Source organism: Rhipicephalus microplus, chromosome 6 (genome assembly GCF_043290135.1).
Source record: "Rhipicephalus microplus isolate Deutch F79 chromosome 6, USDA_Rmic, whole genome shotgun sequence".
NCBI classification, from domain to species: Eukaryota; Metazoa; Arthropoda; class Arachnida; order Ixodida; family Ixodidae; genus Rhipicephalus; species Rhipicephalus microplus.
This window is the reverse complement of record NC_134705.1, coordinates 118,816,566-118,843,751: the sequence shown is the minus strand read 5'-3', so window position 1 is coordinate 118,843,751 and position 27,186 is coordinate 118,816,566. Positions and strand designations below refer to the sequence as shown.

The 27,186-nt window shown below is 43.8% G+C and overlaps 1 protein-coding gene across 1 annotated transcript; it reads left to right on the top strand.

Moving 5' to 3' along the window:
* Positions 1-2,297: 2,297 nt before the first annotated feature.
* On the top strand, positions 2,298-25,952 carry LOC142765451 (uncharacterized). The gene is made up of 10 exons (XM_075866484.1): positions 2,298-2,403; positions 4,548-4,630; positions 6,962-7,226; positions 11,476-11,689; positions 12,706-12,883; positions 14,619-14,743; positions 19,428-19,545; positions 20,492-20,665; positions 21,716-21,823; positions 24,013-25,952. Exons 1-10 carry the CDS (start codon positions 2,370-2,372, stop codon positions 24,154-24,156), a joined length of 1,443 nt encoding a protein of 480 aa, XP_075722599.1. The 5' UTR covers positions 2,298-2,369; the 3' UTR covers positions 24,157-25,952.
* The last annotated feature ends 1,234 nt before the right edge of the window (positions 25,953-27,186 follow it).

Genomic DNA, 27,186 nt, shown 5'->3' with positions numbered 1-27,186 from the left:
AAGAGCGGCAGTGGTTGCAGCTTGGCCACATGACACCCTGACAGTCCAAAATACTCAGCGAACAGGCAGTGCCTTTGCACACTCCGACAATGCTTGCAATTCAATAGAACTTTATGAGGGAGCGTCATTTATTTCTCAAATATGGGTTAATTTAGGCCTGCATGAACCATAAATGGACGGCGACGCAGTGAGCAGTGGAAAAGAACATGGTAGGTGTAACATTAAGGGACAAGAAGAGAGCAGTGCGTATAATGTAACAAACGGGTGTTAATGACATGATAGTCGGAATTAACAAAAAAAAAATGTTCATGAGCAGCGCAGGTAGCGTGAAGGCAAGATAACCGCTGGTCATTGAGCATTATAGACTGGATTCCAAGAGAATGCAAGCGTTTGAGCGGGAGACACAGTTAGGTGGACAGATGAGACTAGGAAGTTTGCGGGTATAAAGTTGTAGCAGCAAGCACAGGACCGAGTGGATTGGTGGAACGCAAGAGAAGCATTTGTTCTGCAGTGGGCGTAGCCTGGCTGATGATGATGATGTTGATGATGATGATGAATGAGAACGCATTCATGAACCAGACTGGCTGTAATTCTTCCATGTTCAGCCGATTAGTGGTGCTATTTCTTTAGTCGTGCCGGCAGTCCGCGTTCGTACTTTAGCCTTGTAGTTTTATGAGACTATAGGTTATTCTCGTAGCTTTTGTTTGTGCTTGGAGTCTCTGAAACCTGTGTTGTCAATTCCAGTCTGCATCAATGGAAGTAAACGAGCTTATGAGGCCACAGAAGTAATTGTGTCTTTCTTCAGAACCTGCCTATACAGTTTGTAGAAAATAAAGAATCGAACAACACTACCTGTGAAATACGCGCTGTGGTGAAGAAGCCACTTTTTAAGACTATTAAGTGAAGAGGTCCTGCCACACATTCTAGGCATGGTCAAAAAGCGCCACCAATCGGCAGTTGAGGCTCCCGAGAACACGCGAGCCAAATGATAATGCGCAGTATGTGGCCTGGAGTTGCGATAAGTTCTCAAATACAGCTAAAAAATTCTTTCTCTTTTCTCGAGAAAAGACGCTACAGGCTTGAGAATAGCTGCATCACAAGCCCTTTTCCCGCAATTGGTTGGCTTGTGCATGACGCGCACAGGAGTTACTGGGGCCGCGGCGAGAGGTCATGGCCTGTCAGCGCGTACCCGCGTGATCACACTGAAAAGCCGTGAGTTTGAAGACACAAAACATACAGAAAAAGTGCTCAATGTCAAAAGGCGCACGAGATACACTCTTCCCCAGTTCCATCTTTTCCTGATAATCTCCCAGTGCTGTCTTCAGGATGAGAGAGGAGGGAATGTAACTGCAGCGTGTGACAAATATTTGTAACTCCGCTCGTACTGGACGAAATCTAAAAACATTTGGGGCACTCAATCTGGGAGGTGATAAGCTTCTTTATTGTACAAACTCTATGGCTGCTCAAAAAACTGCTGCAGGGCCCCTTTTCTAAGCGTTTATTGACGTTGGTTTTGAAAACATGTCGGATTCTACGTTTTTGCTTTCTTTGATGCGTGCTACTAGCCGATGTAATATTCCGAAATGTTGATTGACTCCGAAGTTTATAAATTCATCATCTACGCACTGCACAAATTTGTGGTTTATTGCTAATACGCTACGACTTTTACGAACTGTAGGCTATCTCGAAAAGAGAGATCCCATCGTTACGAAACCCATATTGGTGTTCCGCTGTGTCTATAGATTGTCATTCACGGCAACTTCTACTCTTTTACAGCCCAAAGGTAAGTGCAGCATCCTTCTCTTATTTTTGGTTTTTCGCCATTAAGCAGGTTTTTTTATTTGAAGAACCGGGGAGGGGGATAAAGTTGTTTTCCAATGCTACAACGTGGTAGTGGGGTGATGGTACAGAAGATGATCAATAAATTTTATAAGATAAGTGTCAACCTGTGAAATTATCATGATGATGGGCTGGTACAGTACGCACGGATTGAAAAGCGACATCATTTTTGTTTGTATGAGAATTGTTATGAGTAATCACTCGAAATCACCACTTCGGGTCGGTGTAAGTCTTTCTAGTGAAGGTAACGTTGGTTGCGCTGATAGCGCACGAAGTGTGCTTGTACAGTTTCAGCACGAGAGGCATGTAATTTTCTGTGGACATGGTTTTAGGTGAATTTCCCTTACACTAATGTAAAAAAATGTTCCTCAATTGAAAAATATTGAGTTTGGGAGCATGTACCTATATTATAGACTACATTTCCCCCACTATCATCGAGTACGTCGGATTATGCCATTCTTTTTCGCAGAGACCATCGGCGATATTGGTTTGCCGTTTGCTGTGTTTTGCTTCTCATCTTGCTCCTCGGGATGGTGCTTCTGTCATCTTCCGACAGCTCGACTGGTGAGCAAGCCATTGTCTTGTTTACAAAGTGGTGCCGATTGTTATTTTCAGGCTCAACACGATGCTCCCGAGACTAGTTTTGTTTGACTAATTCGCGAGGAGAAACTTTCTGGCTACATTTGCAGTAGGTCGGTTTTCAACCTGGCATTTAAAAATTTGCAGCTGTTTGTTGTGGGGGGCACCCCTAAGAGACCTTACAAATGTAGCGCTTGATTGTGTACCACTACGTTTCTAATTGGAAAGAAATTATATCGAAAGAACAGGCGCATTCCCGCCATCGCTGTAGTGTTCCGTATAAAAACCGGATTGATAACATGGCCTCACACGTCGTAGTTTCTATGCATGAGTAAAAACACACGACAAGATGTCTGCGAATACTGCTCAAGCAGATATGAAACGCGCTGGGAGCTTCTGTGAAGTAATTTGTCCTTGGAAAAAAAACTGCAAAGGGTGTACGGAGAACACGCGCTATTGGCAGACAATGCGCACCATGACCGAGCAGTTATAGTCGGTTGCGTATCTTAAGATACGCAACCGAATATAACTTGCTCTCGGTTGCGTATCTTCGGCGACTGCAGAAGCACCGAACAATGCAGCAGTCGTACCTTGCTTGCATCCTATATCCCACTACCTGCTGAAGGTAGGCAGCAGAGTCGACATGCTGGTCGCGTTTTCTGCACCTGAGTGTCTTCAGGATCTAAGTGGCTGAGTAAATAGGAAAAAACAAATAATGGGCTAACGTCTGTAGGGCAGCGTGAAGGAAGCCCCACCATCTGTGGGGCTTCCTTCACGCTGCCCTACAGACGTTTTACACAATGCACGCGCAATGTGATCGGTTCTATAACTTGTCTTGAGGTCGAACGCATATTGGACAGACTGGCAGGTGCTTAAAGAAAAGTCTCAAGAACGCTATCAGAACGCCCAACAGATCCTTTAGGGTTACATTGCTGTGCTTGTAGCTGCGTTATACGCCTCGAAGGTATGATAGTTTGGAGCCTCTCATCAGACAAGATCACTATAATCGGTTGCAACTTTAGAACAGCACTTCCTCCTCAAAGGCCGATGCACCCAAGCCTGCTCCATTGAGCATGTTCTACAGACTTGCGTCATGGGACGGACGGTTGTTGTTACCACCTGCAGAGAATGTTGCAGAGAGCAAGAGTGGGGCTATTCCCTTAGTCGCTGAGGTAGTCGGCTTCCGCGCTTTTGTCGTCTTGACTTGCCCGACTTTTTAAGTGGTATAGATTAGGCAAGAAAGCGGTAAACATAGAAAAACAGGAAGAAGCCACTACCACTGACCGAGAAAGAAAACCAGTTTCTCGATCTGTAGTTAGATAAGTAAGCGTTTGTAATGAATGGATGAAAATAGCAAGAAATTGTTGAACAGTTTTTTTTATTTTCGTGTATATGCTGTATGCTTCATGAGGTGCGTCAAATAATCAGCTGCTAGCGCTAGTGTGTGTTCCCATTCCGTTCCCGTCTTGCGCCCTTATAAATGCGAGTGCATATTTAAGTTGGGCTATGCCAGGTGTTCACGGTGTCCGTGCGCCGGAAGGTGTTATCTCTCCGCTCTCATTGCTTTCCCATAGCAACAACTGCGGACGTGTGCACTTATCTTCACCCCTAGAAACCGAAGAATGTGATGCGAGAGAGTGTAGGAGGGCGTAGGTGCAGTGCTTCGCCACTCCTTCTCTCACTGTTCGCTCTCTCACTTGCCTGCGTCCCACTGTCCCGTGCGGTCGCGCCTTACTCTATACCGTTCGCTGGCTGGGTGCCTCTCAAGAACATCCGGAAACGCGTGAACACGCCACTCAGAAACACCAACGCCGAGCCGAGAATGCTGGCGCCCAACTTTCCCGCCCACTAGTTCCTCTCTCTCGACGGATGGCTGGCTGGGTCTCTCTCAAGACGATGGCAGAAGTCGGTGAAGATAATGACGCTAATGCTGCACTATCTTGGCGCAAGAAATGCGTTCGTATTTCCTCACGATTCCTTTCGAACAGGTAGGGTCATTTTTTTTTCGTTTCAACGTTTTATACTTCGCGTGGGTGAGTCCTTTTTCTCTAGATTTTCGTTTCATTGAAGACACTAGGAATTGGTATGGCGACTGTCTAACTCCCTTTGCTCTTTATTTTTTGCTTAAGAAACGACCGACGATAACGGCGGAGAGAACGATGACAAGTCTCACTACGCGGTAGATCCATCTGGCGGCGGAAAAACCCCTCCTGTGAGTAACAGTCACCCTTGCGTTGATCGCAAGCTTAACTCGTAAAAAACTAGTGGTGGTAACAATGAAGAAAGCGTATAGCCGAGTAGCCTCGTTGTTTATATTTTTATTCTTTTTTGATTTATCTCCGTTTTTTATTTTTTGCTTGTTTATTGTATTTATTTCTGTTGTATCTATTTTTTTTGTCAGGTGGTTTACCTGTCTGTTTTTGTTGGCTTTCTGTCTTTCGTGCCCTCTCTGTTTCTACATATTTCTCTCTCATTTCTTCATGTCGTGTTTCGTTTATCTATCTTCCTCTCTTTTATTTACTTCTATTTCTTCTGCTTGTTTTTATGTTGAGCTTTACTCTGTCCTCTTCTTTTTTCCCTCTTCGTTCCCCTCACATCTAAAGGGTACAGCCACATCAATCCATCCATCCATCGGTTTAGAGCGCGAGAACAGAGCGACAACAAAGAGACAAGAAGGACACGAGTACTCGTGTCCCTCTTGTCTCTTTGTTGTCATTCTGTTCTCGTGCTATAACTATCATCATGTCATAACAACTAGCCCAATCTGCCACGCTTCAACTCAGCAACGTTGGCGTGGGAGCGCGAGCTCCCCACTAGCGCATGTCGCCTCGACAAGCAGACGCTTTTAACCCTGTAATATCCTTGATCAATTTTGCCTTCAGGAAAATTGCGAGAAAACGCTGAACGTTTTCATTCTTCTTGTGCAGTGCATTTTAAAAAGTGGAATTTAGTTTGAAGCATAAATATAATTAGCATAAATTGAAATAGTTGCTACTGTATTATATGTAAATGACTGTACCTTTTTCATAACACGTGAAATTTGCAATAGCTGCTTATTGTGACACCTATGGTAGCTTTTAGTAGCTTTATTGAGGTATTTTATTCAATGTATGAAACATGATACGATTGGCATTATAAGGCCTAATAGGTAATGCTCCTTGTTAGCAAGCTTGTTTAAACTCTTTGCTACTTTTCCCAACGCTGATGATTCTCTAGAAAATTGGTTTTATGATTGCGGTGTCGTCGACATCAATGGCACGTCTTCTCAGTTTGAAATTATTCCTGTCTAATCACCGTTAGGCTCATCGCATCGAAATTAACGCAGTAACTGAATGGCAGTTGCATTGTTTTCTGCCAATGATAATGACATTAAAAAATGCAACTATCACTCAGCTTATCGTTGTAGTCGTGCGCAATTCTGCCGTTTTTTTTTTACGGGCAGGAGCAAACAGAAAATCTAGAAACGACAGGCAGGCTGCCCCTGGCAGGAGAGAAAAGAAAGAGCCACAGTTGGGGCGTGACAACCAAGCCTCGCTTTCTAGTGCATCTACAATGATATAAGCTTGCACAAATAATGAGCACTGCGCTCAAAGTGCGCACGCCTGCACCCCTCCAAAAAACAAAAAAAAAAACACGGGGCACTACCAGCGCGTCAGAATCGGGTGCTGTATAAACATACTGAACAATAGGGCAAGTGCTGATGAAAATATAATATCACCCAAACACAAGAACGCTCTCACACTTCAACTCACTCACACGCCCCCACACTGACTGTGGAAGACGCTGTATGGCCAGACACCCGTGTCCCATTAATAATGAAGACCTAGGGCTACCTTTCTGGGGCAAGGTAGCACTTGACTATATCGGCTCTAGCGAGTACATTCTTGCTAGATGGAGGATGCTTGCACGCAGAACACGACACTATACAGTTTCATCATCCCGCTAGGATTACGAGTGAAAGCCTGCACAGGATTTCTGATTGTTCTGCGAGGTCGAGCGCGTTCATCGCTCATGTTTCGGCAAACGCTATCGAGGACACTGATCACAAGAAAAAAATCGCCTAAAGGGCACAAGGTAATGAGAAGCACATGAGATCATAAACTGCCAAATAATACAAAGGGATGCACCATGATAAACGCGATGACGCAGCGCGACATCTTGAAGCAAGGGGAAAATTTCATATACAGATCCCCTTAAACGGCATCCACAGGAATGTGTGCATGAATTTTGTTTACCGTGCGCACACGCCATGGATATGTGCTTACAAGGTTTGGTGCCAGTTGGCACCATGCATTTCCTGCTTTGTTTCAGCTGTAGCTTCCTCGAGCGTCCATGGTGTGCTATACATGGGCTCTGCACACACGGCGCAAGCGCGTACGAGTAAATGCGTCAGTATGCACCACAATATACGCCCATCCGCGAGCAGTGTTTGAGGCACTGTGGATGAATTTTTGAGTCATCTCTGTCTCTCTGACCGAGCGCGAGATGGGGGGACTTCGGCACTCGAAACTATATAAATGACTCGAAGCTTCACGGCGTGCAGAGCCGTGGTGGTTCTACAAAGGTTGATCCATCGACGACGACTTCTGGAGGAGGCCACAAGCCTGGCGGGAAGACGACTTCTGGGGGAGGTCACAAGCCTGGCGAGAAGACGACCTCTGGGCATGCTCCAACCCATGGTGAAAAGACCATAAGACCCGGACCTATCGTGAGAAATCCAGGCACACCGGAGCCCGGTCACCATACCAGTGTTGCCCCCAGAGGACCGACCCATAAACCTACGACTACTACTCCACCTCCAGTCATCGGTTTGTATCTGTCCGGACATTGTACAGCAAGCAAGGTTTTCTGACGCTGTGGGGACGAGTATACAAAGTAGCATAAACGCGTCCTCGAAAAAACAATGATACATTCTTTAGACTGTCTAAAACATATTGAAATAATCTATAGTCTGTATAAATCAACTTTTGTAAGGACAGATGCAAAAAAAAGTGGGGACCCGAGAACTTTTTCATAACAAGATGTAAAAGGGCGCTTTTTATGTACCTATGTTTTTGCGTCTTTATGTCTTATACCGCCGAAGAAATATCAAAGCATCCTCCTGTAGCATTTTGAAGCAAATGAACTACGTAATCGCTGGTGGATGATGGGCTCTGGTGTTATGCGCATTGTAGTTTCTGTAAACACTTGTTCCCGAGCTTCCTGTCCCTCTCTTGCCTCCCATTCCCCATTCAGGTGTAGTGTAAAAACTTGAAGATATTCTCGTGAGTCTTCCCGTATCTCTCGCATTTCATATTTCTCTATTTTGCTTGCACTGTATATAACTGATGCCATGAACAACATATAATTTTATCCTTAAGAACAAGCCTATTTTCTAATGTTCAAGGGCCCTCCACCACCCCGCGTTGAAAGACGAGGGGGTGGTTTTCTCCTTTCTTTCGCTATTGTTCACACAAACAATGCATCCTCCTCACCCCTTACTTCTTAAAAGCAAGTGAACAATGTCAGCAATATGCGCTATAGCCTATCAAGTTTTAAAGCTTCAACCTCTTTTCTCCTCTTTATCCCTTCCCCAGTGCAGGGTAGCAAACCGGATGTGCGTCTGGTTAACCTCCCTGCCTTTCCTTGTATCTTTATCTCTCTCTCTCTCTCTCGGCTAGGTGCTGTTAACACCGCTTGCGCAGTTTTAAACAAACCAAATGAAGTGTTAATCGATCCATCTATCGCGCACGATATTCGTGTGAGAAAAGAAAGAACAGATGAACGACTGCTTAGCGAAATAGTGTAGGAGACAAATGACACTTTATATTTCACGTATATGAACCAATCGAGAGAATGTACGCTATAAACGTCACGGGAACTGCTGTCTGCGTCACAGAAGTGCACAAGAAGGATAATAAATATCAGGAGAGAATAATGCACTTGCTTTTTTTTTGTATTTTGGCAGCCGGGTTAGTGGTCCTTTAACGGAACCCTCAACACTGCTTCAACTAGCTATAGAATAGATTTGCTACAGGCACTCGTGAATTCACCTTGCCTCGTGAATTCACTGCTGTAAAATGTTTTAGAATGCGCCCCCAACAAGCGGAGTTAGAGTTATCGCATGCTCAATTGCATTCTCTCTTTTCTCGCCCCAATGAAAGCGCTGGAAGCTAAGCAGGGAGGGATGGCATGGAGAAAGCAGACATGTCGCGCGCGCCTCACGACTATGAGCACTTTTTTCTTTTTTTTCTTTCAATACGCGGCTTCTCAGTGGGATGGCAGGCGTGTGTGTGAACAAGTCGCGGCCTCCCGCGGCGATCTCTGTAACGACTGAGCGCGCCATGTTTAATTCAGCCAATTGCTCAACCAACGGCTGTGACGCGTGAATAATGAGCATCTTCCGTCATTTGTCAAGAGAAGAGAAAGCAATTCTTTGAGTTTGAGAATTCAAACGAAGTTCCAGATTGCGTGCTCCGCTATATTACGCTGGCGTGTATTCTGGTAGACTTGATGCCTTCAGGTATTAGAGAAAGATTATTGGTGAGCTGCCAGTTTGTGATATGATTACTTGCCACGTGACGCCCACTGGCTGACAAAGTGTGTTCTACCCTCAACGTCGTGGCTACTAGTGGCACTGGAATTTTTTAGAGTTGAATGTACCTATATGCCCCATGATGTGGACGGGGTATGCCTGCCGCTGTAGCTCAGGTGGTAGAGTGTTACAAATTACTTGCCAGCGCAAGGAATTTTTCCTTCTGCTTTTCTTTCTGCCGGTTTAGATTACGTTTACTAGATGTAACATTCCGCATACTATATTTAAACTTTTGTCTATTAGTTCTTGCTAATATTGAGTCTGACATACACGATTCCTAAAATTTCCCCTTCTGTCCTTTAACACGAAAAGGTTTACTTCAAACACGGGTCTGTGTGTTCACGGAGGTTGATGTTGCTGAGATATCTCTGACACGTTGGCAAGCCGCTTTCGCTAGGAATACGTCAAATGTTGGGACCAGCAGACTTTTGCTCTCACGAGAAGTTTTATCATGAGACATTTTTGTGGTCCACAGTCCTTCATTGTTGCGCTTAATGGTAATATGGCCCCCACTTTCAATCATAGTACTATTTTGTTTCGGTGCGCATTTGCACATTTCAGCTAATAGAACTTTCAGAATTGTTCTTGCCCCGCCGCGGTGGTCTAGTGGCTAAGGTACTCGGCAGCTGACCCGCAGGTCGCGGGTTCGAATCCCAGCTGCGGCGGCTGCGTTTCCGATGGAGGCGGAAACGTTGTAGGCCCGCGCGCTCAGATTTGGGTGCACGTTAAAGAACCCCAGGTAGTCGAAATTTCCGGAGCCCTCCACTACGGCGTCTCTCATAATCATATGGTGGTTTTAGGACGTTAAACCCCAAATATCAAATTGTTCTTGTAGAAGTAGGGACACGAATTTTGGTGCATTGTTTTAAATGAGAAGCCCAGTGTCGCAAACTCTAAAAAGAGTACCGTTACACTTAACAATACACACATACATACATACATACATACATACATACATACATATAAAAACTTTAATAGAACAATGTATTGAATATATTCTGACTACTGTTAACCTAAACTATTGATTTCGATTTTGGTAAGGATGCGGTGGCTTTGAACTGACATGTTAACAGAAGTCTGACGTCATTAAAATACTGCAACTCACCACACACTAGCAATAGTTGTCATGTTGCTGTCAGTCACAGGTGCTTCACCTAAGCAACGATGAGTTAATTGCCATCCGGAGACCCTGACAGCAATTTAGGCGATTCGGGCGTCATGCAGGGCGCAGACTTCGAAGCCCAGTTAACTGTCCTTACTTGTGATAATGTACGTTGAGATAGGGCATGGTTGCAGATGTTTGCAGGAGAAACCTTTGGAGTAAATGTTTGATACGTGTTGTCCCTCTCAGTTGTGTGGGGGAGAGTGTTGATAGTGCACACAATGGAAATGAAACTGCCCTTTTTGAGATACCTCCAAACCATGTTAGTACTTGTTTAATGTGATGTCTGATGGTCCACGCATCTTGTAAACCGGAGGGTATTTCCGTTGAAGTGAGCTAAAGTTGCACGTAGTTGAAGCCTTTGAGCTTCCAAAGACGGGCACGGACATACATGTTCCCCAAAGCCGTCAGTGCACTAGATGGTATCGCCAGAACGTTCTCATGCATGTCAAAGCATGTCAGTACTCTTCTATTGCGATGTCCCATGGTCCGCGCATCTTGTCAACTGTGAGGGCATTTTCGGTGAAGTAAGCTAAAGTTGCATGCTGTTCAAGTCTTTGATCTTCCAAAGAGGGGCAGTAACATCCATGTTCCCCAAAGCCGTCAGTGCACTAGATGGTATCGGCCGTAAAACGCTTGCTTGCTTGCTTCTATGAATATGCATGGGCGAATGCTACACGAAGACACACACAGATGTAGGTTGGCTAATCGGCCAGGTGTAGGGAGGCCAGTTGTCACAATATTTGAGGTGGTAACGTTATGTGGAATGTACGAATAGAACAGAGGTCAGCGGTATAGACTTTTTTACCAGTGATTTCTGCGCTGAGATCAGTTCTTTTGTCCCTGCACGTATTTCTTTCAAAAATGTGCAAGAAATTTGCTCCAGATATTGTTGACAAGATTTACTGGGCATGGAGCTCCTAAAAAAAAAACTGTAGGAACTTAGTTACTAACAGGGCTCATTCGTATGAATATATTGTCGTCACAGCGTGAAAAACAAACAAAACCGCAAACCTGATGAAACACAGCAACTCGAGCAACCGCTCACTTTCAATTGAAGCGTTAGTTTTACAAAGAGGCACTTATGAGGAAATACCCGAAATCACGTAGAGCACGTGCAAGAAATTTTTTTACACTATGCCTACAATGAATCCCCTAAATTTCTACACGTAACTAAGCCTCGCCCTCGCATGTTTGCCAGAAACGCACTTGCCATTCAACGGAAATGGAAGACCAAAATGTGTAATGTGAACGAAATTGCATAAATATACACATTGGTGCCTGCAGAAGTGAGTGACTCCTGTTTTGCCATCTTGTGCAGCGACAAAGATGCCCCTCGTGTGCACAGTGAGCAGCGTGGGCAGCGCACAAATCCTGCTGCCTCAGTTGCATGTGTGCTCTTACGTCTTCTTCACGCACGTCATGTCGAGGAACAAACGCCTGTACGCCTCGGATGGCAGTGGGGCATTTCAGGACTTCGCTCGCGCCATAGAAGCGTCTGGTGGCTACACTGGTGGAATCTCCTTTGACATGCGGTAAGTGAGCATAAGACGTTCGGAAAATACTTTTTAAACCCCCCCAAAGTACTATCGACAGCATGAAGACAAAGTATTCATGATTAAAAAGAAGCAGGAGAGCGGAAAAAGCTATATGGACGTACACTCAGACATATAATAACGCTGTTTGTCTGCGCTCGCTTGTTTCTATTTGATAGTCCATCGTTTTTTGCACTGTTATATTTTTTGATCATAGAAAACCAACTGGCCTGATTTAACGCACTCGACATGTAATTCAAAACATAATTTTTCTTTAAAGTGTTTCGGTTCTGACGTGATCGCGCATGGTGATCTATATGACAAGAACACCTGTAGATTATATCGCCAAATGTAGTTCGTCACGTACCATGGCGTCATGCAATGATGTTATTGCTTGACGTGGTTCCTTGGTCAAAAGTAGGCTCATCACGGAGGCAGTGCGAGAAGCTGCCCGGCGAGTTGCAGGTAGCTTGCTGGGCCATCGATCCAAGAGGCAATGCAAAACGCCGATGAGCACCGAAAGCCTTCGGAGGAGAAAGGGGCAGGATAAAATGGTTTTTCCCCTCTAGTATTTTCAGGCGTATGTATGAGAAACCTTGAGTCTTCCTTAACATGGCTCTTGTACAACTGTTATATGTCACAATGACACAATATAGGCTACCTTTTTTATTCGTTATCAAAATCAAAAGTTGGTGCGACGCAAAATGTTCGATAAAGAATAGCGGTGCCTTGAACATTTCATTCGATGCCGGAATCAACCGCACAAGCTTTACAGAGAAAAACATACAGGCACACACCAACTTTTCATGCATGAGAAATGGCTTAGGCCTTCTTTTTCGCAATAGGCGGCCATAAGTACGAAAGTTGGTAAATAGGCGCGGCGTTTTGAGTAGTGCAGTTATGCTTCAGGAGCACAATGAGCTGCACTCTGTATGGTGATAAGCCACAGTAAGTCGGTTTGCAAGTTTTCATATGCATATAAAGTGGAAATTCAAGGGGAACCTCTTTGTGCCCAGGTACGGCATCAACGAAAAAACTGGGGCAGCCTTACTGCCTACTGCCTTGGAGGAGGCCCGCACTGAACTGCTCGAACTGTACAACAAGAGCAACATCAAACACTACGGCATACTCAATTGCATCACAATGCCAGGTCTTATGCCCTATCTCGTGGCGGTTCTGCCCAGCACGTTTTCGGTGAGATGTATGGTCATGCATTTCGACACGCACAAGGACCATCGTTTCTTACTTGTTTCCGCTGTTTTTGCCAGGTTTCTGATATTTATTTTCCTGTGCTTGCAGTGTACCAAATCACTAGTGGTAATTAACAATACTTGTGCCTAAGTGGCTATGGTAAAATCTATCTTAATGTTGCAAGTGGCAATATATTATTCTTCTTTCATCAAAAGCATATTTTTGAGTTCTCAAGGAAGAAACACCTTAAAGTGTCGTCATTATTATTTTCATAATAATTCTTCGCCTATCCTAGGTCTACTGCAGGCTGAACGCCTCTGCCAACGATCTCTAATTTACTATATGTAGAGCAAACTACATACATTCACACCAGCGATTTTATCAATTCACCTCTTTGAACAGGGTAATGAATGATAAAAAAACACACTCACTGCCAGAACGAGCCTTTATACGCTGTTTTGTCCGAGTCCATTGCGGTGGATTAGCGATTACGGCACTAGGCTGCAGACAGGATGGTCGTGAGGTCGACCCCAGTCGTAGCCGTCTTGTTTCGATGAAAGAAAAATGCTACAGGCCTGTAGGCGTGTATTCAAGTGTAAATTACATAATCATAGATAGCCATGACTTCCGGAGCCATTTAATACGGTGTCTTTGTTATTCATATCCTTGTTATGGTATTCAAAACTTCAAGACCTATAAAACTTGGCGTCTAAAAACTTGTACAGCGGAACAAGCAAAACGAATGATGCCTAGTTTTGAAATCTTTCACGAAGTTTCATTACAGTTCTAATTCACGAATCGTGGTACGCTGTTCTTTTAAACTGAACACGGTGTATACTGAAAGGCCTCCGAATTCCTTCGGGTGTTTTTCAATTGTTGATTACTTGCTGAGCGCGTGTAGATAGGAGCTAAAATTTGTAGTATAGCGGTGCCGCCGTAAAAAAACAACTTCTTGAAAGAATTTACTTTTCAAATAAATGAGACGCGCAACTTGCACCAGCTCATATATGAAGCCATATAAAGTTCTTCAATTGAAAACAGAGAAGCAGGGTAATTAAATGATTAATGTATCAGCAGCCTTTCTACCACAGTGGATTCAGAAACTCAAATTCAACTCAGAATAAGGCACTTCGTCCATTATGCAACAAAACACCACGAACAATGAGGTGCTTGCATTATGGCAGTGTAATGAAGAAGAAGTAGAACGGTGCAAGGATAGCAACATCGAGTGTGCAGCAGAGGCTAAAGTGCTACTGCACTGTGCACAGTACTGCGAACTATAGCTCAACAGCTCTAGTGAAATGAATCATTTTATTACAGTAACGCTATAATTACAAGATTTATCACCCGTAAAAATAATGTCGTTAGGATTTCAAGTATGTATACTTGTGTACTACTGCGTCAGTTCATTTACCATAATCCACACTGCCATGAACTACAAAAATGAGCAATTTTTATTAGGAAACAAAGTAGCCAAATCTATAAAGCTTCGGTTGCTACCTACGGCAAGTTGATTTTTCTTCCTCCGCAATCTTTTCCCAATTACAATTCAACAGTTAAAGCATCCATATACTTTGGCGTAAACGTGTCTTGCCCTCTCTTTCTTGTGATTTGGTTAGGTGGCATTGACATTCACAGTTTATGATGTCGCATAACTTACTGCTTTCTTCGCAACGTCCAAGCCAGAGCTGGACATGGAAATGACTCGTGCGCCGTGCGTCTTTTTTCACATGTGCAGAAAATGAGATCGATGCAGAGAGGCGACCCGAACAGTGTGATTGTCCTGGCCTTTGGCGCATTCCAAGTCAACGTCTCTTCTGACTGGACAATGTATTATCGGCGGTACTTCCAGGAACTTGGAAAGTGAGGACATCACGCACGTTTGTTTAGAGGTGTTCGATTTGCAGAATTACGTTCCGCAAAACGATGTGCTATAGTTTTTCAGTGTACAGTCAAAAGTCCTAATAACGGAATTATCGCCCTTCGCAAGTCGTTTTGTTAATGAAATTGGTCATTCCGTAGAATCAAGACGGAAACTTTTTTTGTCCTTCTAAATGCAGAACTTTAATCAACCGTCATTGTTTAAAGCTATGAAGCACCGGACCAGACAAGAACAAACCCATACAAATCACACCACATCCAACCCGCCTATAGTGATTTATTTACGCTGATATACTTGAGACATCAGGAAGCAGGCGCAGGGAAGCCCTAGCTACCGACGCTAGCTTGCTTTATTCATGAGTTTTAATTCTTTTTGGCCGAGCGCTATCGACCAATGCTATTTCTTATTAGCTGAGCGCTTCCACACACGCCTACTGCAGCCGTTAAATTAGTACAAACTTCAATGACCTCCCCTTTCGTCTTGTTACAATTAACACGTACCATATATGCTTATTCAAACACTGCACACTTCTGTGTACCTGCTGCCATGAAAGTTGTGCAGATTTACCCAAGCAGTCACTTGTTTCTTTTTTTCAGTGACGAATTTTATTGAGGGAACAGGAGTTTTAGTACACGGAGGGGTGGCTGGCAGGTCACTGAGAGCATGATCACTCAATGTGCCACAACAACGCGGCATGCTTTGGGAAAGCAGATGGTGGGGGGGAGGGGTGATGAGTGAAATATACCATGGGATGAAAACTTTCAAAGCCCCGGCATTCTTTGTAGGACAGCAGAAAAGTACGCATATAATTGGCCAGTCAGATGTTAGCCATTATTTTAATGCACAGATATGTAGTACAATTGTCGAATGACGCATGCAGCTTAAGCATCGGCGTACTCTTCTCAGCCGTCATCCTCGCTACCGTACAAATGGCGCATATACGGCCAGCCTCAGCGGCGTCGAACTACACCTGGTTGCTACCATTGCCTCCGCACTCCTATAGGCTGAAACAAAAACTTAAGGAATGTGAAATGAATGTGGCGTTTCAAGTCGTCCCTCTCGTTCCGTGCCTACTACGCTTTTTAGGCGAGAGCACTTCACTTGGTTGATCTCCTCTACTCTCGGCGGCGTGAAAGTGCTCTAGCTCGCTCTGCCACTGTGTGACGGTGGTAGAGCGAAGGTGGTCTGAACGAGTACATATACTCCAGCTGGAGCCCCAAAATATGCTTACACACTCTGGCAAACGCGTTTTTGAGTGATCCTGCCCTCTCAACGAAAATCGCCATACAATGGTGACTTACCGACCTCGAAAAGCGAACACGGCGTCAGCGCCCATTCCGCAAGCAAGGATCGAAATCGGCCTGCTTCGGAAATGCAGGTCAGGTGGATGCAGGTCAGTCACGTAAAGCCCTGACAGTCTGCCGATATGCCAGGATGCGGAAAAATTAAGGGATGCTTTTGCGAGTAGATGGATCGAGAAAGTTGCAAACAGACCATCATTGTAGTGAAGTCACCGTAGCCTCTAGCATTATGTGGTGCGTACGAACGCTATTGATCTGCAGTCCGGTGTTCTCTTCATGTAAACGGCGTGCAGCATGGTAAAAGTAAAAGCATTACAGTGGCAAGGATGCCCAGACGTTTTTCATGCGACAACGTTACAGCGTTGACTCGGAGAAAAACCGGTCTCTCTTTAAGTTAAGAAGAATTCACTTTCGAGGCTGGTTCAAAAAAGCACTTCGTTTAGGTGGGTTTGCTGACCACATTTGTTCACTAATGTTTACGGATGAGACCATAAAATCCCACGGATATTTATCGGGGAATGACATTTTCTGCGTTTGATGAAAAACTTTGTAAATTAAGCTTGGTTATATCTAGTTCTAGCTTTGAATCCGGTAAGACTTCTCTTTGAAGTTTTATTGAGCTTGGAAATTCACCCAGGTTCAGAGTCGCAACCATGCTCTTTCTTTTTTTTTGCCTTCCATGTCTATATATGGTCGTCCTTTATGAAAGGGAACACGCGAACGCGTGGCCGGCTCTCTGCGGAGGCTGCCTACAGCACCTTCAACCGACAAGTGGAGAAAGCACGTTCGCTTTTGGCGTCCTCTATTGCCAAGCAATGTAACGAGTCATGGCCGGTAGACAAGCGCTGCTAGATTACGTTCCCTTCCTGCGCGCGTGGTGAGTGATATCGGGCGAGTACTGCTGCTTGTGCCGTAGCCGAGCACAGCATTTCATATTGGATACGTTGGCAGTGGACTACGCTAGGCGTGAGCAGAGAGCGAGTGCAATCTCGCAGCGCTTGTCTACCCGTCATAACTCGCTATTATTATTTTTAGGGGCGAAACAGGGAAGTTTATTGCAAACTGGTACAACATTTCAGGTGAGTACAACCATCTGGTCTAACGAAATCACTTGAAGAACCTACTTTTGGCGGCACCCGTTCGTTCTCGTGGCCGCAGTAGTAGTGTGTAACAAGTACTACATTTTGACCTCCGAGGTAGTGCCGGTGAGAGATTTCTTCTGTGCGTTGTTTATCAATAAGAGATAGTGCTCAATGTACATGCCAATGGCTGCTCAGGGGGAATGAGAGACAGGAGAATTCGGCTCTTAGTTAACGCGCACGCTGCGAATTTTTTTATTGTTCAACAACGCATAGAAGACAAGAAAGGTTTGCAACGTTATACTCGCTAGGCGTAACCTCCTAGGTTTTAGAAATGTTTAACGAGCGTCGGGCCGCAGTGCCATGAATACAGTGAACTAGTATATACCATGAACTTGAGGTGGTTAAAAGAGGGAAGTAGACACGGAGCGCAAGCCGTGAGAAAGTGTGCGTGTGCCTCCTCTTAATGAGTTTTTGAAATGCCCGCTTTGATGGCGGTGCTTCTATATGAGGAATATATGATGAAAAGATGCGAAATTGTGGTACTTGGAGTGTTGAATAGGTGGATGAACGGACACAGAGACAGCTGCAGGATGGAGGCACGGATGTCTGCACGGACGAATGGACGCATGGACGGACGCAGGAGCGGATGCATGGATGAAAGCAGTGATGGACGCACAAATGAACGTGCGGACGCAGGAACAGACGCACGCACGGACGGGCGGCTGGACGCACGGGTGGCCACACATACGCACGCACACATGGACGGATGCAAGAACGAACAGACGGACGGATGCTTCGCCCCACTATCCATCATTCACTCCGTGGATATGCTGTTATTTTTTTGCCAACAGATGATGCTGAAAATGAACGTGTCTTCTTTTGCTGTTAGTATATGGTGCTGTAGGCAGCCGCCGCAGGGCGCAGGCCACGCGTTCGCGTGTTCTCTTTCATAAAAACGACAGTGTACAACTGTTTGTCTTACCAAAAAAAAAAGAATTAATTAGACAGCAAATTTTTTTAAACAGTGTTCTCCAGCAGCGGTTTGAATTCAATCAAAGAATAATAAGATATTCGGCATGATTCAATTTGAGCTTATTTATTCAAGTTCGGTTTTTTTATGTTAGCGATGAGCTGTTGATTCCCTTGAATTTACTATTGTTCGCAGGACAGGTGGCGACATCCTACGCCGAGGTTTTTCCACATGTTACTTCTGCCATCCGAAAATAGATGTATTGAAGCGCTGTCTGCCCATAGGGCCCCTTATTCTTTCAATAATTGATCATTATATACGAAACTTCAAGTCAATTCTGTGCCATGCCTTGTTACAGCGCCTGATCTTCTCATTTATTTCAGAGAAAGTTGCAGCAAAAGGCGAAATCTTCCGTGGTAGAAAAGGTGTAATTGCTCTGTGACGTTTGACAATGAATTGAGTGCCGCCTAAAGCATAAATACTACTGTACACGTAATTAGAAAACGTGCAAGAAGCAGCAATTTACAGGTGTAGCAGAATAAGTGTACTGTTATGAAGGCAAATGTGGCGTACTGGTATTTCAACAACATATCTAAAACGTTTTTATTACCCCAGACAAAGAGCCTACAATGAATTTAGGAGGAGTACGCATAGCTGTCAGTGTACCGGTAAACAATCAAACTATTACGGAAAAAGTTTGATTTTGTTTTTTCTTAGGGTACACTAAAATACACCACGCAAAATTTTATAATTACCTCGGGCAGAGAACCGTCATAAAATTGAGGTGCATTAAGCAGAACTCCTCTTAACTAAAACAGCATTCCAGTAAACACTAAACTTATGAGACCACAAAGTTTGATTCCGGTTTTGTATTTTTTTTCTTCTCATTTCTGTTACAAAGCTGGAAAAAACGGAATGGGCTTAAATCAGGAGCATGACGAATCGTTATTACTCATTGGTTATTCAGATCTTACTTTTCTGTATTGTAGTTAGAGGATGCTCAGTGTGCTCAGTGCATGTTTTCGATGTGTCGATAGCGGCGTTCTTTGTTCATCTCGTAATCTGTCAAACACGCTCTCTCTCTCTCTCTCTCTCTTTCTCACACGCACGCGCGCACGCGAACGCGCACACACACACACACACACACACACACACACACACACACACACACACACACACACACACACACGAACACAAACAAACAAACAAACAAACCAACAAACAAACTCAAGCGTTCCTTCCGATAGCACTTTTAGGTTGACAAATATGCTGTTATTTCTTTCTGCTTTGCTACCATCGCAATGACAAACAGCTACGACGTGGATATCCTGATCGCGGTTACCAGTGAAGAAGGTCAGATAGGAGACAAGGTCTGCTACGCCGCACCGACGAGCGTCTGGAACACTACAAACACCAACTTCTCCTCTATCGTGAGTACCCGCGAAATTTGCCTTACCGCCGGTGAATAACAACAAAAAATCATACTTTTAGCATATAATCTGTCCTACAGAGTCGTATTACGCCTGTTTATTTGGTGAATTATTGCCAAGAATAAATAGTACCTACGGCACACGCACTATCCAGCGCACCTTGAAGATCGCACTGTGCACTTTCAGGATGGGGTATTCATGATCTTTTTTTGTTTTTATTTTTTGAGCGAAGACGAGCAAACGCACACTGGTAGGCGAAACTAGACAAGTGGCGATGGTTTCCCCTCAAGCGCACAATGGTCTATGTGATGAATCACGCAATGCCTCAAACGGTAGATCGAAGAGGCCACGTTTTTCGGCCTCTGCCTATGATTGTCGCTACATTTGTGCTTGAACACTTTTGTAGCTCTGACTTTTTATAAGCTTTTATGTTGCTAGTTTTATTGTGGGGAAAGTAGGCTGGGCTCACCATGTTCCCATATTGCCACCATTGATGAACGAGCCAATGTGGCTCATACTCGTTTTGCGGCCGCGAAGAAGAAGAGAACATTTTGGTTGCTCTGGTTTAGGTGAACTCCTGACTGTAGGTCTTGTTTTGCTCGTGACATTACTGATGGAGGTGCTGGGTAGACCTGAATAAGAGCAACTAAAATGTTCTCTTCTTCTTCGTGGACCCAAAAAGAGTATGAGCCACAGGGGCTCGTTCATCAATGGTGGCAATATGTTCTTATACAAAGTTCAGTACAGCGGAAAAAAAATATTTGAGAACAACAATCCTGGCACTCGTATATCTTTTGGTATTCGTGGATAATACGGTTCCCAGGCGATCTCCAATTATTCTTCTTTTGTGCGAGTACCTTCCTTACACATAATCTAACGAGTTCTGCCGCCAACGCGGGTTCCAGTTCCAAGGGTACTGTCAGCTTGGACATTATCGCCTTCGCAGGAGAGGCATTCCAAGCTGCTCCTAGACTCGCAGCATTACCCGAGAAGCAGTCTGTACGTGGGCCTTTCGTTCGAGATGGGGGTCAATCTGTACCAGCTGACACACAATGATACTGCAATAGAGGATGCTCCATTTGCTCCGTGCGATCAGTACACGCAAGTCGGATATGAGCAGGTAAGTGTAAAGAGCCTGCTTGACCCGGTCGAGCCGCTGATGGCATATGAAAGCGCTGTAATAGTAAAGCGATCCCCACATATGTTATAGTTTGACCAGTTCGCATGACGTATGCTCAGTCATATATCGCTATGATATAGAACGCAGCAGTGTAAACTGGTCCAGTTTAGTGGAGTCCCTTTTCGAGGCTTTCACGTAGCGTGTGAGCAGGAGCAGGCCTGCTTTAGGAGGAGGCACTTTCGTGAAATTAAAAGGGTTGAGCTGTGCCCGTATAGTTTACTGAAACAGGGAGCAAGTGTACCAATACTATGCCGTGGAAATCTTGCCATACATAAAATGAATATCGGAATTTGCACGTTTCGATACTGTCTGTTATGTTCTCAGCACAGTGAAGCCACGCTGTAAAATGCCAGCGTAGTAGTTGTCGTGCAGTGAAGATTGATAATGGCGCTATCTATCGGCTACGCTGAAATAGCTCAGCGAAATTTCGTAATGCCAAGCAACTTCCTCAAAAAAGAACCGCCATCGTGAGCCCGCTCGCATCGAGATGCCACACCGAAAATTAACACCCACTTCTGAAAAAGAAAACTTCTGCCGACAGACAAAAACATTTTTCGACGCCGCACCGTGTTGAATTTCGCACAGGACAAGGTCGTTCTTTTTTTCAATGCGAAATTCTTTACGATTTCTTTTGAAGCTTAGTGCTGAAATCGAGTAGGCGACGTACGTTCATTTCACATATTAATGTAGAGTTTGATTGACAAGAAGCAAAACTAATTATTGCCAACAACGTTGACATAAATGTCGAATAAAAGCGCATCACGGGCTCCTCCTTAGACAGCGTAGGCACTTTGTTTCTTGTTCTGATGTATTGACACGCTGGATTTTCCGCCGCCCTATGCGTTTTTTTTTCGCTTGAATGATGTTGCACAGAACGCCAAAAAAGTTGCGCGTTTCCGGATTGGCGTTTAACGCATCGTCACTGCCTAAATTGGCGTTGGCTAATGCCACAGAGTCGGTGATTAGATATCCCTATACCTGTACACGCAGGTCTGCGATCCACACGTGAGACTGAAAACTCTTAACAACGTCGTTGAATCGGGAGTCATCTCTAACTATGTCTTCTTCTACGACAGCTGGGACACCATAAAAAAGAAGGTGAGTCTGCGAACATATGCAGACGTTTTTGGATCATGCGCTGATGGGTCTTTTTTTATGCTGCTTAATTTAGATATTTCAAGATGAAGATTACTAAGTCAGTAATATGGTGACTTTGTTTTTTGAGATATTTTTTGAAAACTGAAATGTATACATGCAGCTAAGAAGATGAAAGAGCAAACTCGAAAAAAATTGGTTATCTGAATGTTCACTAATAATTCCAACTGTTTAAATTAACACCGGAAAATCATTGTGTTGCAAAAAAGATTCTGCTTTTTAAACGTTATGTTCGCATTTAGAAGAGTTTCAAGTATGCCACAAAAGATTGTGATAATTTTTTCGCAACGCAAACCACCTTTGTGCACAGTAGTGGCTCTAATGCAATAGTTACCGGTGACATGGAAGTTGCGGATGCGGCACATAAGCTTTGAGAAATTACAGTAAGTGTCACAGTCATCTTAAACATGCTCTCGATAAATAAATAATTGGGTATAAATATGCTTTCTGACAATTATATCACATATGAGGAAATTCGCTAACACTGGATCACTGCAACTGCTGGATTTTACTCCACGCATGAAATTCTCTATTTAAAAGTTGGACGCTGCTAAACCAGGATACTTGAGTCATCGCTTCAAGGATGAAATGACCAGATCATGTTATGCGTCCGCTTGTGACAAAAGCGGTAATGACCTTTGAAAACACTGCTCTCGAGATTTGGACAAAGGCTGCATTTGCTGAACAGAATATATACTTCCGAAAAGGCAATATGGCGACAGAAAAGCAGCCTAAGAACAAGCGCATTTTTTAGTAGTTTGTGTACTTTCGTACTAAGGAAGTTTGAAATTAAACTGGTGTCAGTATTGTCTTATTTATTAGACCAAGCCTGATAGCAGCGAGGGCTTAGATATAGACCATTTTATGAATGTGTGTGTGGGCCGCCATAGTGGCTTGTTAGCCTAAGTGTTTTGTATCTTGAACACCTCAACGAACATTGTTAGAATAGGCGCATACGCACAGAAACAGTTGGGTTCGTGCATATGATGTTTCATGGGCTTATTAATTCCCGTCGTGATGTGCAAAAACACGAAAACATGGGCTTAAGAGCCCAAAATGGTGGCGCTTATTTGCCTTGTGGAAAATTCTCTACACAGTTGCATGCCCAGACGCTGCGTGGACTGCGAGCCTGAACAAGGCTCGCAGTCCAGGCATCGTCTGGGCATGTAACTCATAAGAAAGAATCGTTCATTCATTCATTTTTCATTTCATTTCGCTTTACTTCCAATTCCAACATGATAGATCAAAAAACTGTTTGGACCCATAGCCAAATGCTAAAATAGGGTCCAATGATGCGATACAAGATGGCACAGTATCGAAACGATAGCACAAAGCAACAATAGTGGGTACGTCCCAATGAATAAAGGGGAAGAGGACGCACGCTGTCGCCTTGCTTTCAGGGTTCCTGTTATTTACACTCCTTTCGATTCCTACAGTATTTGCGATGAAGGCGAAAATGCTCGAGACCCGGGAACTATGGGGACCTTATATAAAACAGCTGGTGACCGAAATTTCCAGGTCCCAGCACTGTACGCAGCCTCTTAGAATAATTTTTGGGTGACATTGACAGCCAGCAATTCCATTACAATATATATGCTTTTGTTTTGACTCATTGTCAAGGTAGTTCATTTCACGACAGACGTTCCCTGCAGTAGAGTGTAGTGGTGGTAGAATAATATATGACGGTATTTTACTCCAGTAATATTTCCAGTGATCGCGATCACTCTATATAGTATATAAAGAGAGCTCGGTTTATATATTTATTCATTCTACTTTCAGCAAGGATATGTTTACTGTTTATTTTATTTAAAGTACGCATTTTTGTATTATGATTGCATTATAGCGAGATGTGTTTACATTTTCGCGTTATCTACTCACCATTATTTCTGACACTGGAATCCGTGTAGAATAATATGTACTGTTGAACTTTCCGCTTATATTGTACACTGATGTGTTCGTTTTTCTTTGCTCCCGATGTGACTCCACCTATAGTCAGGCAATTACTCAGCCTTACACGGCAATTTTGCATCAAATGTAGGTTTGAATAAACGAAGCGTTACTTACCTAAAGCTTACTATTATAAAAATGATTGATTACATGTTGACTGCTTCTGTTGCGACTTCTTGTGACAGGTAGACGCTGTGTTGAGCCTAAAATTGCCACCAAAGATCGCCTGGCTCTTGTACAACACGCACTTCTCCATGACTCCCGGAACGTGCATTGCGAACTTGGACAGGGAGCGGAAGCTGCGGGACCACCTGGCCAGCAAATCATAAACCTTAACCACGGAAGTGCCCGTAATGGCACGTATCAATATAAGGCTTACGATGAATGTGCTTTTGGTGCTGTGTAAGTGATGTGTGAGCGCGACGTTCATAGCCCCTAGATATTTCCCCTTTACCTAAGCACCAATGACGGCATCTTCTCTCGGCCCTCTCTCACACACAGCCAGCGTCTGGCACAATTATCTGTCTAACTATGTCCAAGTACATTAGCGACGCATCCTTAAGTGAATGAGATGTGCCTTTCTCCTCCGGTGAGCAGAGGAATCGTTTCACCACGTGCTGCCAAAGGCTTAAGAAGACCATGATTGCCGAAAATGAGCGTTAGCCAATGAGATTCTTCTAAGGTTCCTCGATGGTTGTCGGTACTAAAGAAAGAACAGGGAAAAATGTAGGCACCTTAGTGGCGTCTTATTTTGTGGCAGCTGCTTTTCATGAAACCACTTTTGGAGGGTGGCATCGATTAATCGCATCTTTTGTCTTCTCTCTGGCGCTCGTCAGAGTTTCAGTCAACTGGCAGGCGCACTTCGAGGCCACCGACCCGCGTCCATAGTCAGCGTCGAGAATCTAAAAGAATTGAATGCTAAAAATAGATAACTTCAGTGGTTTTAGGTATAGAACTCTTTTTTTTCTTTTTGTGTGTTTATTATGTTTATTTAAGGTTCTTCTTTTAGAAATATAACAACTTTAAATTATTTCCTGTATTACCTAATTAATCCGACCCTCCCTTTCAACAAGTGAAATAATTAAAAAAGCAAGGCACCGCCCCATTCTTGGCCTATCCCCCTAGGCGGGCTGCGCCAAGGTGTTGAGGAACCAACCAACCAACCAACATCAAAAGTTTGAGCTTCACTCAGCGGCACAGTAATGCGTTTTGGGTTTGCATCGTGTCTATCTTGTGTTGGTTCAAGCTTATCGAGCGATACATTTTACAAAGGTTACGAAATAAAGCATCGATGTTAAATAATGCATTCTGAGCACTATTATCGATTGCGTGGCTTCTCAGGAAGATATGAAGCGGTATACAACGTTTACCGTTGAGAAAAATAAAGAATGGCGAATCGTCTACAAAGAGCTTTCTCTTTATGAACACACGCGGCCGCCATTGCTCGTCAGAATTGATCCTCGAGTCCCCTTCAGATCTTAAGCCTGTTCGGGAGCAGACAGACTCACAAAGTAAAGGAGAATCGTGAGTATCAGAGGTCACTGTGCTTTTACAGGTTTACTCCAATATTCTTATGCTATGCAGAGAAGCGTTGGTATCAACTGGCACTTTAGATATGTAGAGTTTAGGTAATAAAACCGTTCCAGATGTGGAACTGTTAGCCTGAATTTATGGTGGGGCACAACACATCCTTGTCGTACGTCGGTGTTCAAGTATATTTTGAGGAGTGTGAGGTTTGTATTTTTTATCACTCTGTGCTAAGCTGGTGGAATCTTGAGCCGATGGTCACGCCAGCTCATTATCTAAGATACCCTCTACATTTTGGCACCAGGTAATGGCTTGTTTTTTGTAACAGATTGACGCTGCACATTCTCGAGGGGGCATTCGGTTGTCTACCACGTACACACAATCTATAGACCTCTAGCAATTCAAAGGACTACCGTGGAGCTGTTTTAGACTTCGTTATTTCTATTGGCTAGAGCAGTAGCCGCGGATGCCACCTTTTTGGTACAGGTTGTTTCAAGCAGAGTCGCGACAGTTTCAATGGCATGCGGCAAATTACCATGACGGCTGCCTTACTTGATTCGGCAGCCTTGTGGTAGACTGCCTCACTACGTTAGCCAAAGTATTTTCAAAGCTGTCGAACTCTTAGCTCGTCTTCTCGTTAGGTGGTACAATTTGCCGAGGGGTTTCGTAATGTGGCAGATCATTGCGTCGTTGTTACCTCGTCGTCGTAGAAATGTCCCCCGGCCCAGTTTGTTCAATAACACTTAAGCAAACTGGGCATAGTGAACATACACCAATTAAGACATTGCTGCTGGGTTTTGAGACGCATCTCTCACTAATAACACTACCTTTTCACTCACCTTACACGACTAGCAAAACAATTTGCTTCATACATTCCGACATGTTAAATACAAAAATAATAGGAGAAGGAGAAGGTAGGGTTCACAAACACTCTGTGATCAAATTAACACAAAATTCAAAGAATATTTGAACAGAAAAAATATTCACAAATTTCAAAATATTGATGACCTCCAAAATTTACTAAGGAACATGTTATCAATAACAATAAAAGGATCAAGACAATCTATAGTTGACAAATGCTATACTACCAAATTAAAAACGGTCGAACAACAAATGTATAAAAGTAAAAACTGCTAGTTAGGAAAAATGGAGTGATAATAGATAATACTTTTTTATAGCTATTTGGTGTTGCAATGAGTATTGCTTTTTGTTTGTGTTCAGTGATTTGTGTTTGCGGCGATGATAATACGTCGGCTATTCTATGTTGATCAAATTTGTACTCGCTCTCTTATTTTAACGCGATAGCGTTAAACAGGTAGCTATGCAAAAGTTCCGGCGTAGATATCGGTGTCGTTAGTTGTGAGTGAAAAAGATACATTGCGTGACCGAAAAATCAAGAATGATTCAAATAAAATTATTAAAATATATGGGTTAGAGGGGGAACACGGGTCTTTGCGTGGAAAGCGGGTGTTATACCACACAGCCATGCCTCTGCTTGTGAAAGACCCTACTGCATTTTTAAGGCCACGTAGTTGGTGCAAGCAAGTTCGAAAAGGTTTCATACACCAAGTGTTTGAGGTACGCACTAGAGACAGAATATCACTATCGCTTTCAACTCTTCAAGTGTCCCCCAATTTTTCTGCATGTTTTTTATGTAAACTTTTGGCCAATTTAATTTTTTTTGCCAGTGCCTCTGAGTGGGCGTTTGTTGTTACAGGCACAACGACCCAGTCAGGTGCCACCATATATAGTCCTCTTTCCTAAGTGTGACCTCGCCTATACTTGAATAAAATAATTAAGTTGAATTTTGTTGAAATAGACCTGACAGAGTG

What these genes read in the sequence shown, in the direction of transcription:
- LOC142765451 (XM_075866484.1), top strand. Translation starts at nt 2,370, where the DNA reads ATGGTGCTTCTGTCATCTTCCGACAGCTCGACTG. An exon ending in TACTCCACCTCCAGTCATCG is followed by an intron (nt 7,227 to 11,475) that starts GTTTGTATCTGT and finishes CATCTTGTGCAG; the next exon opens with CGACAAAGATGCCCCTCGTG. An exon ending in GGGACACCATAAAAAAGAAG is followed by an intron (nt 21,824 to 24,012) that starts GTGAGTCTGCGA and finishes TTCTTGTGACAG; the next exon opens with GTAGACGCTGTGTTGAGCCT.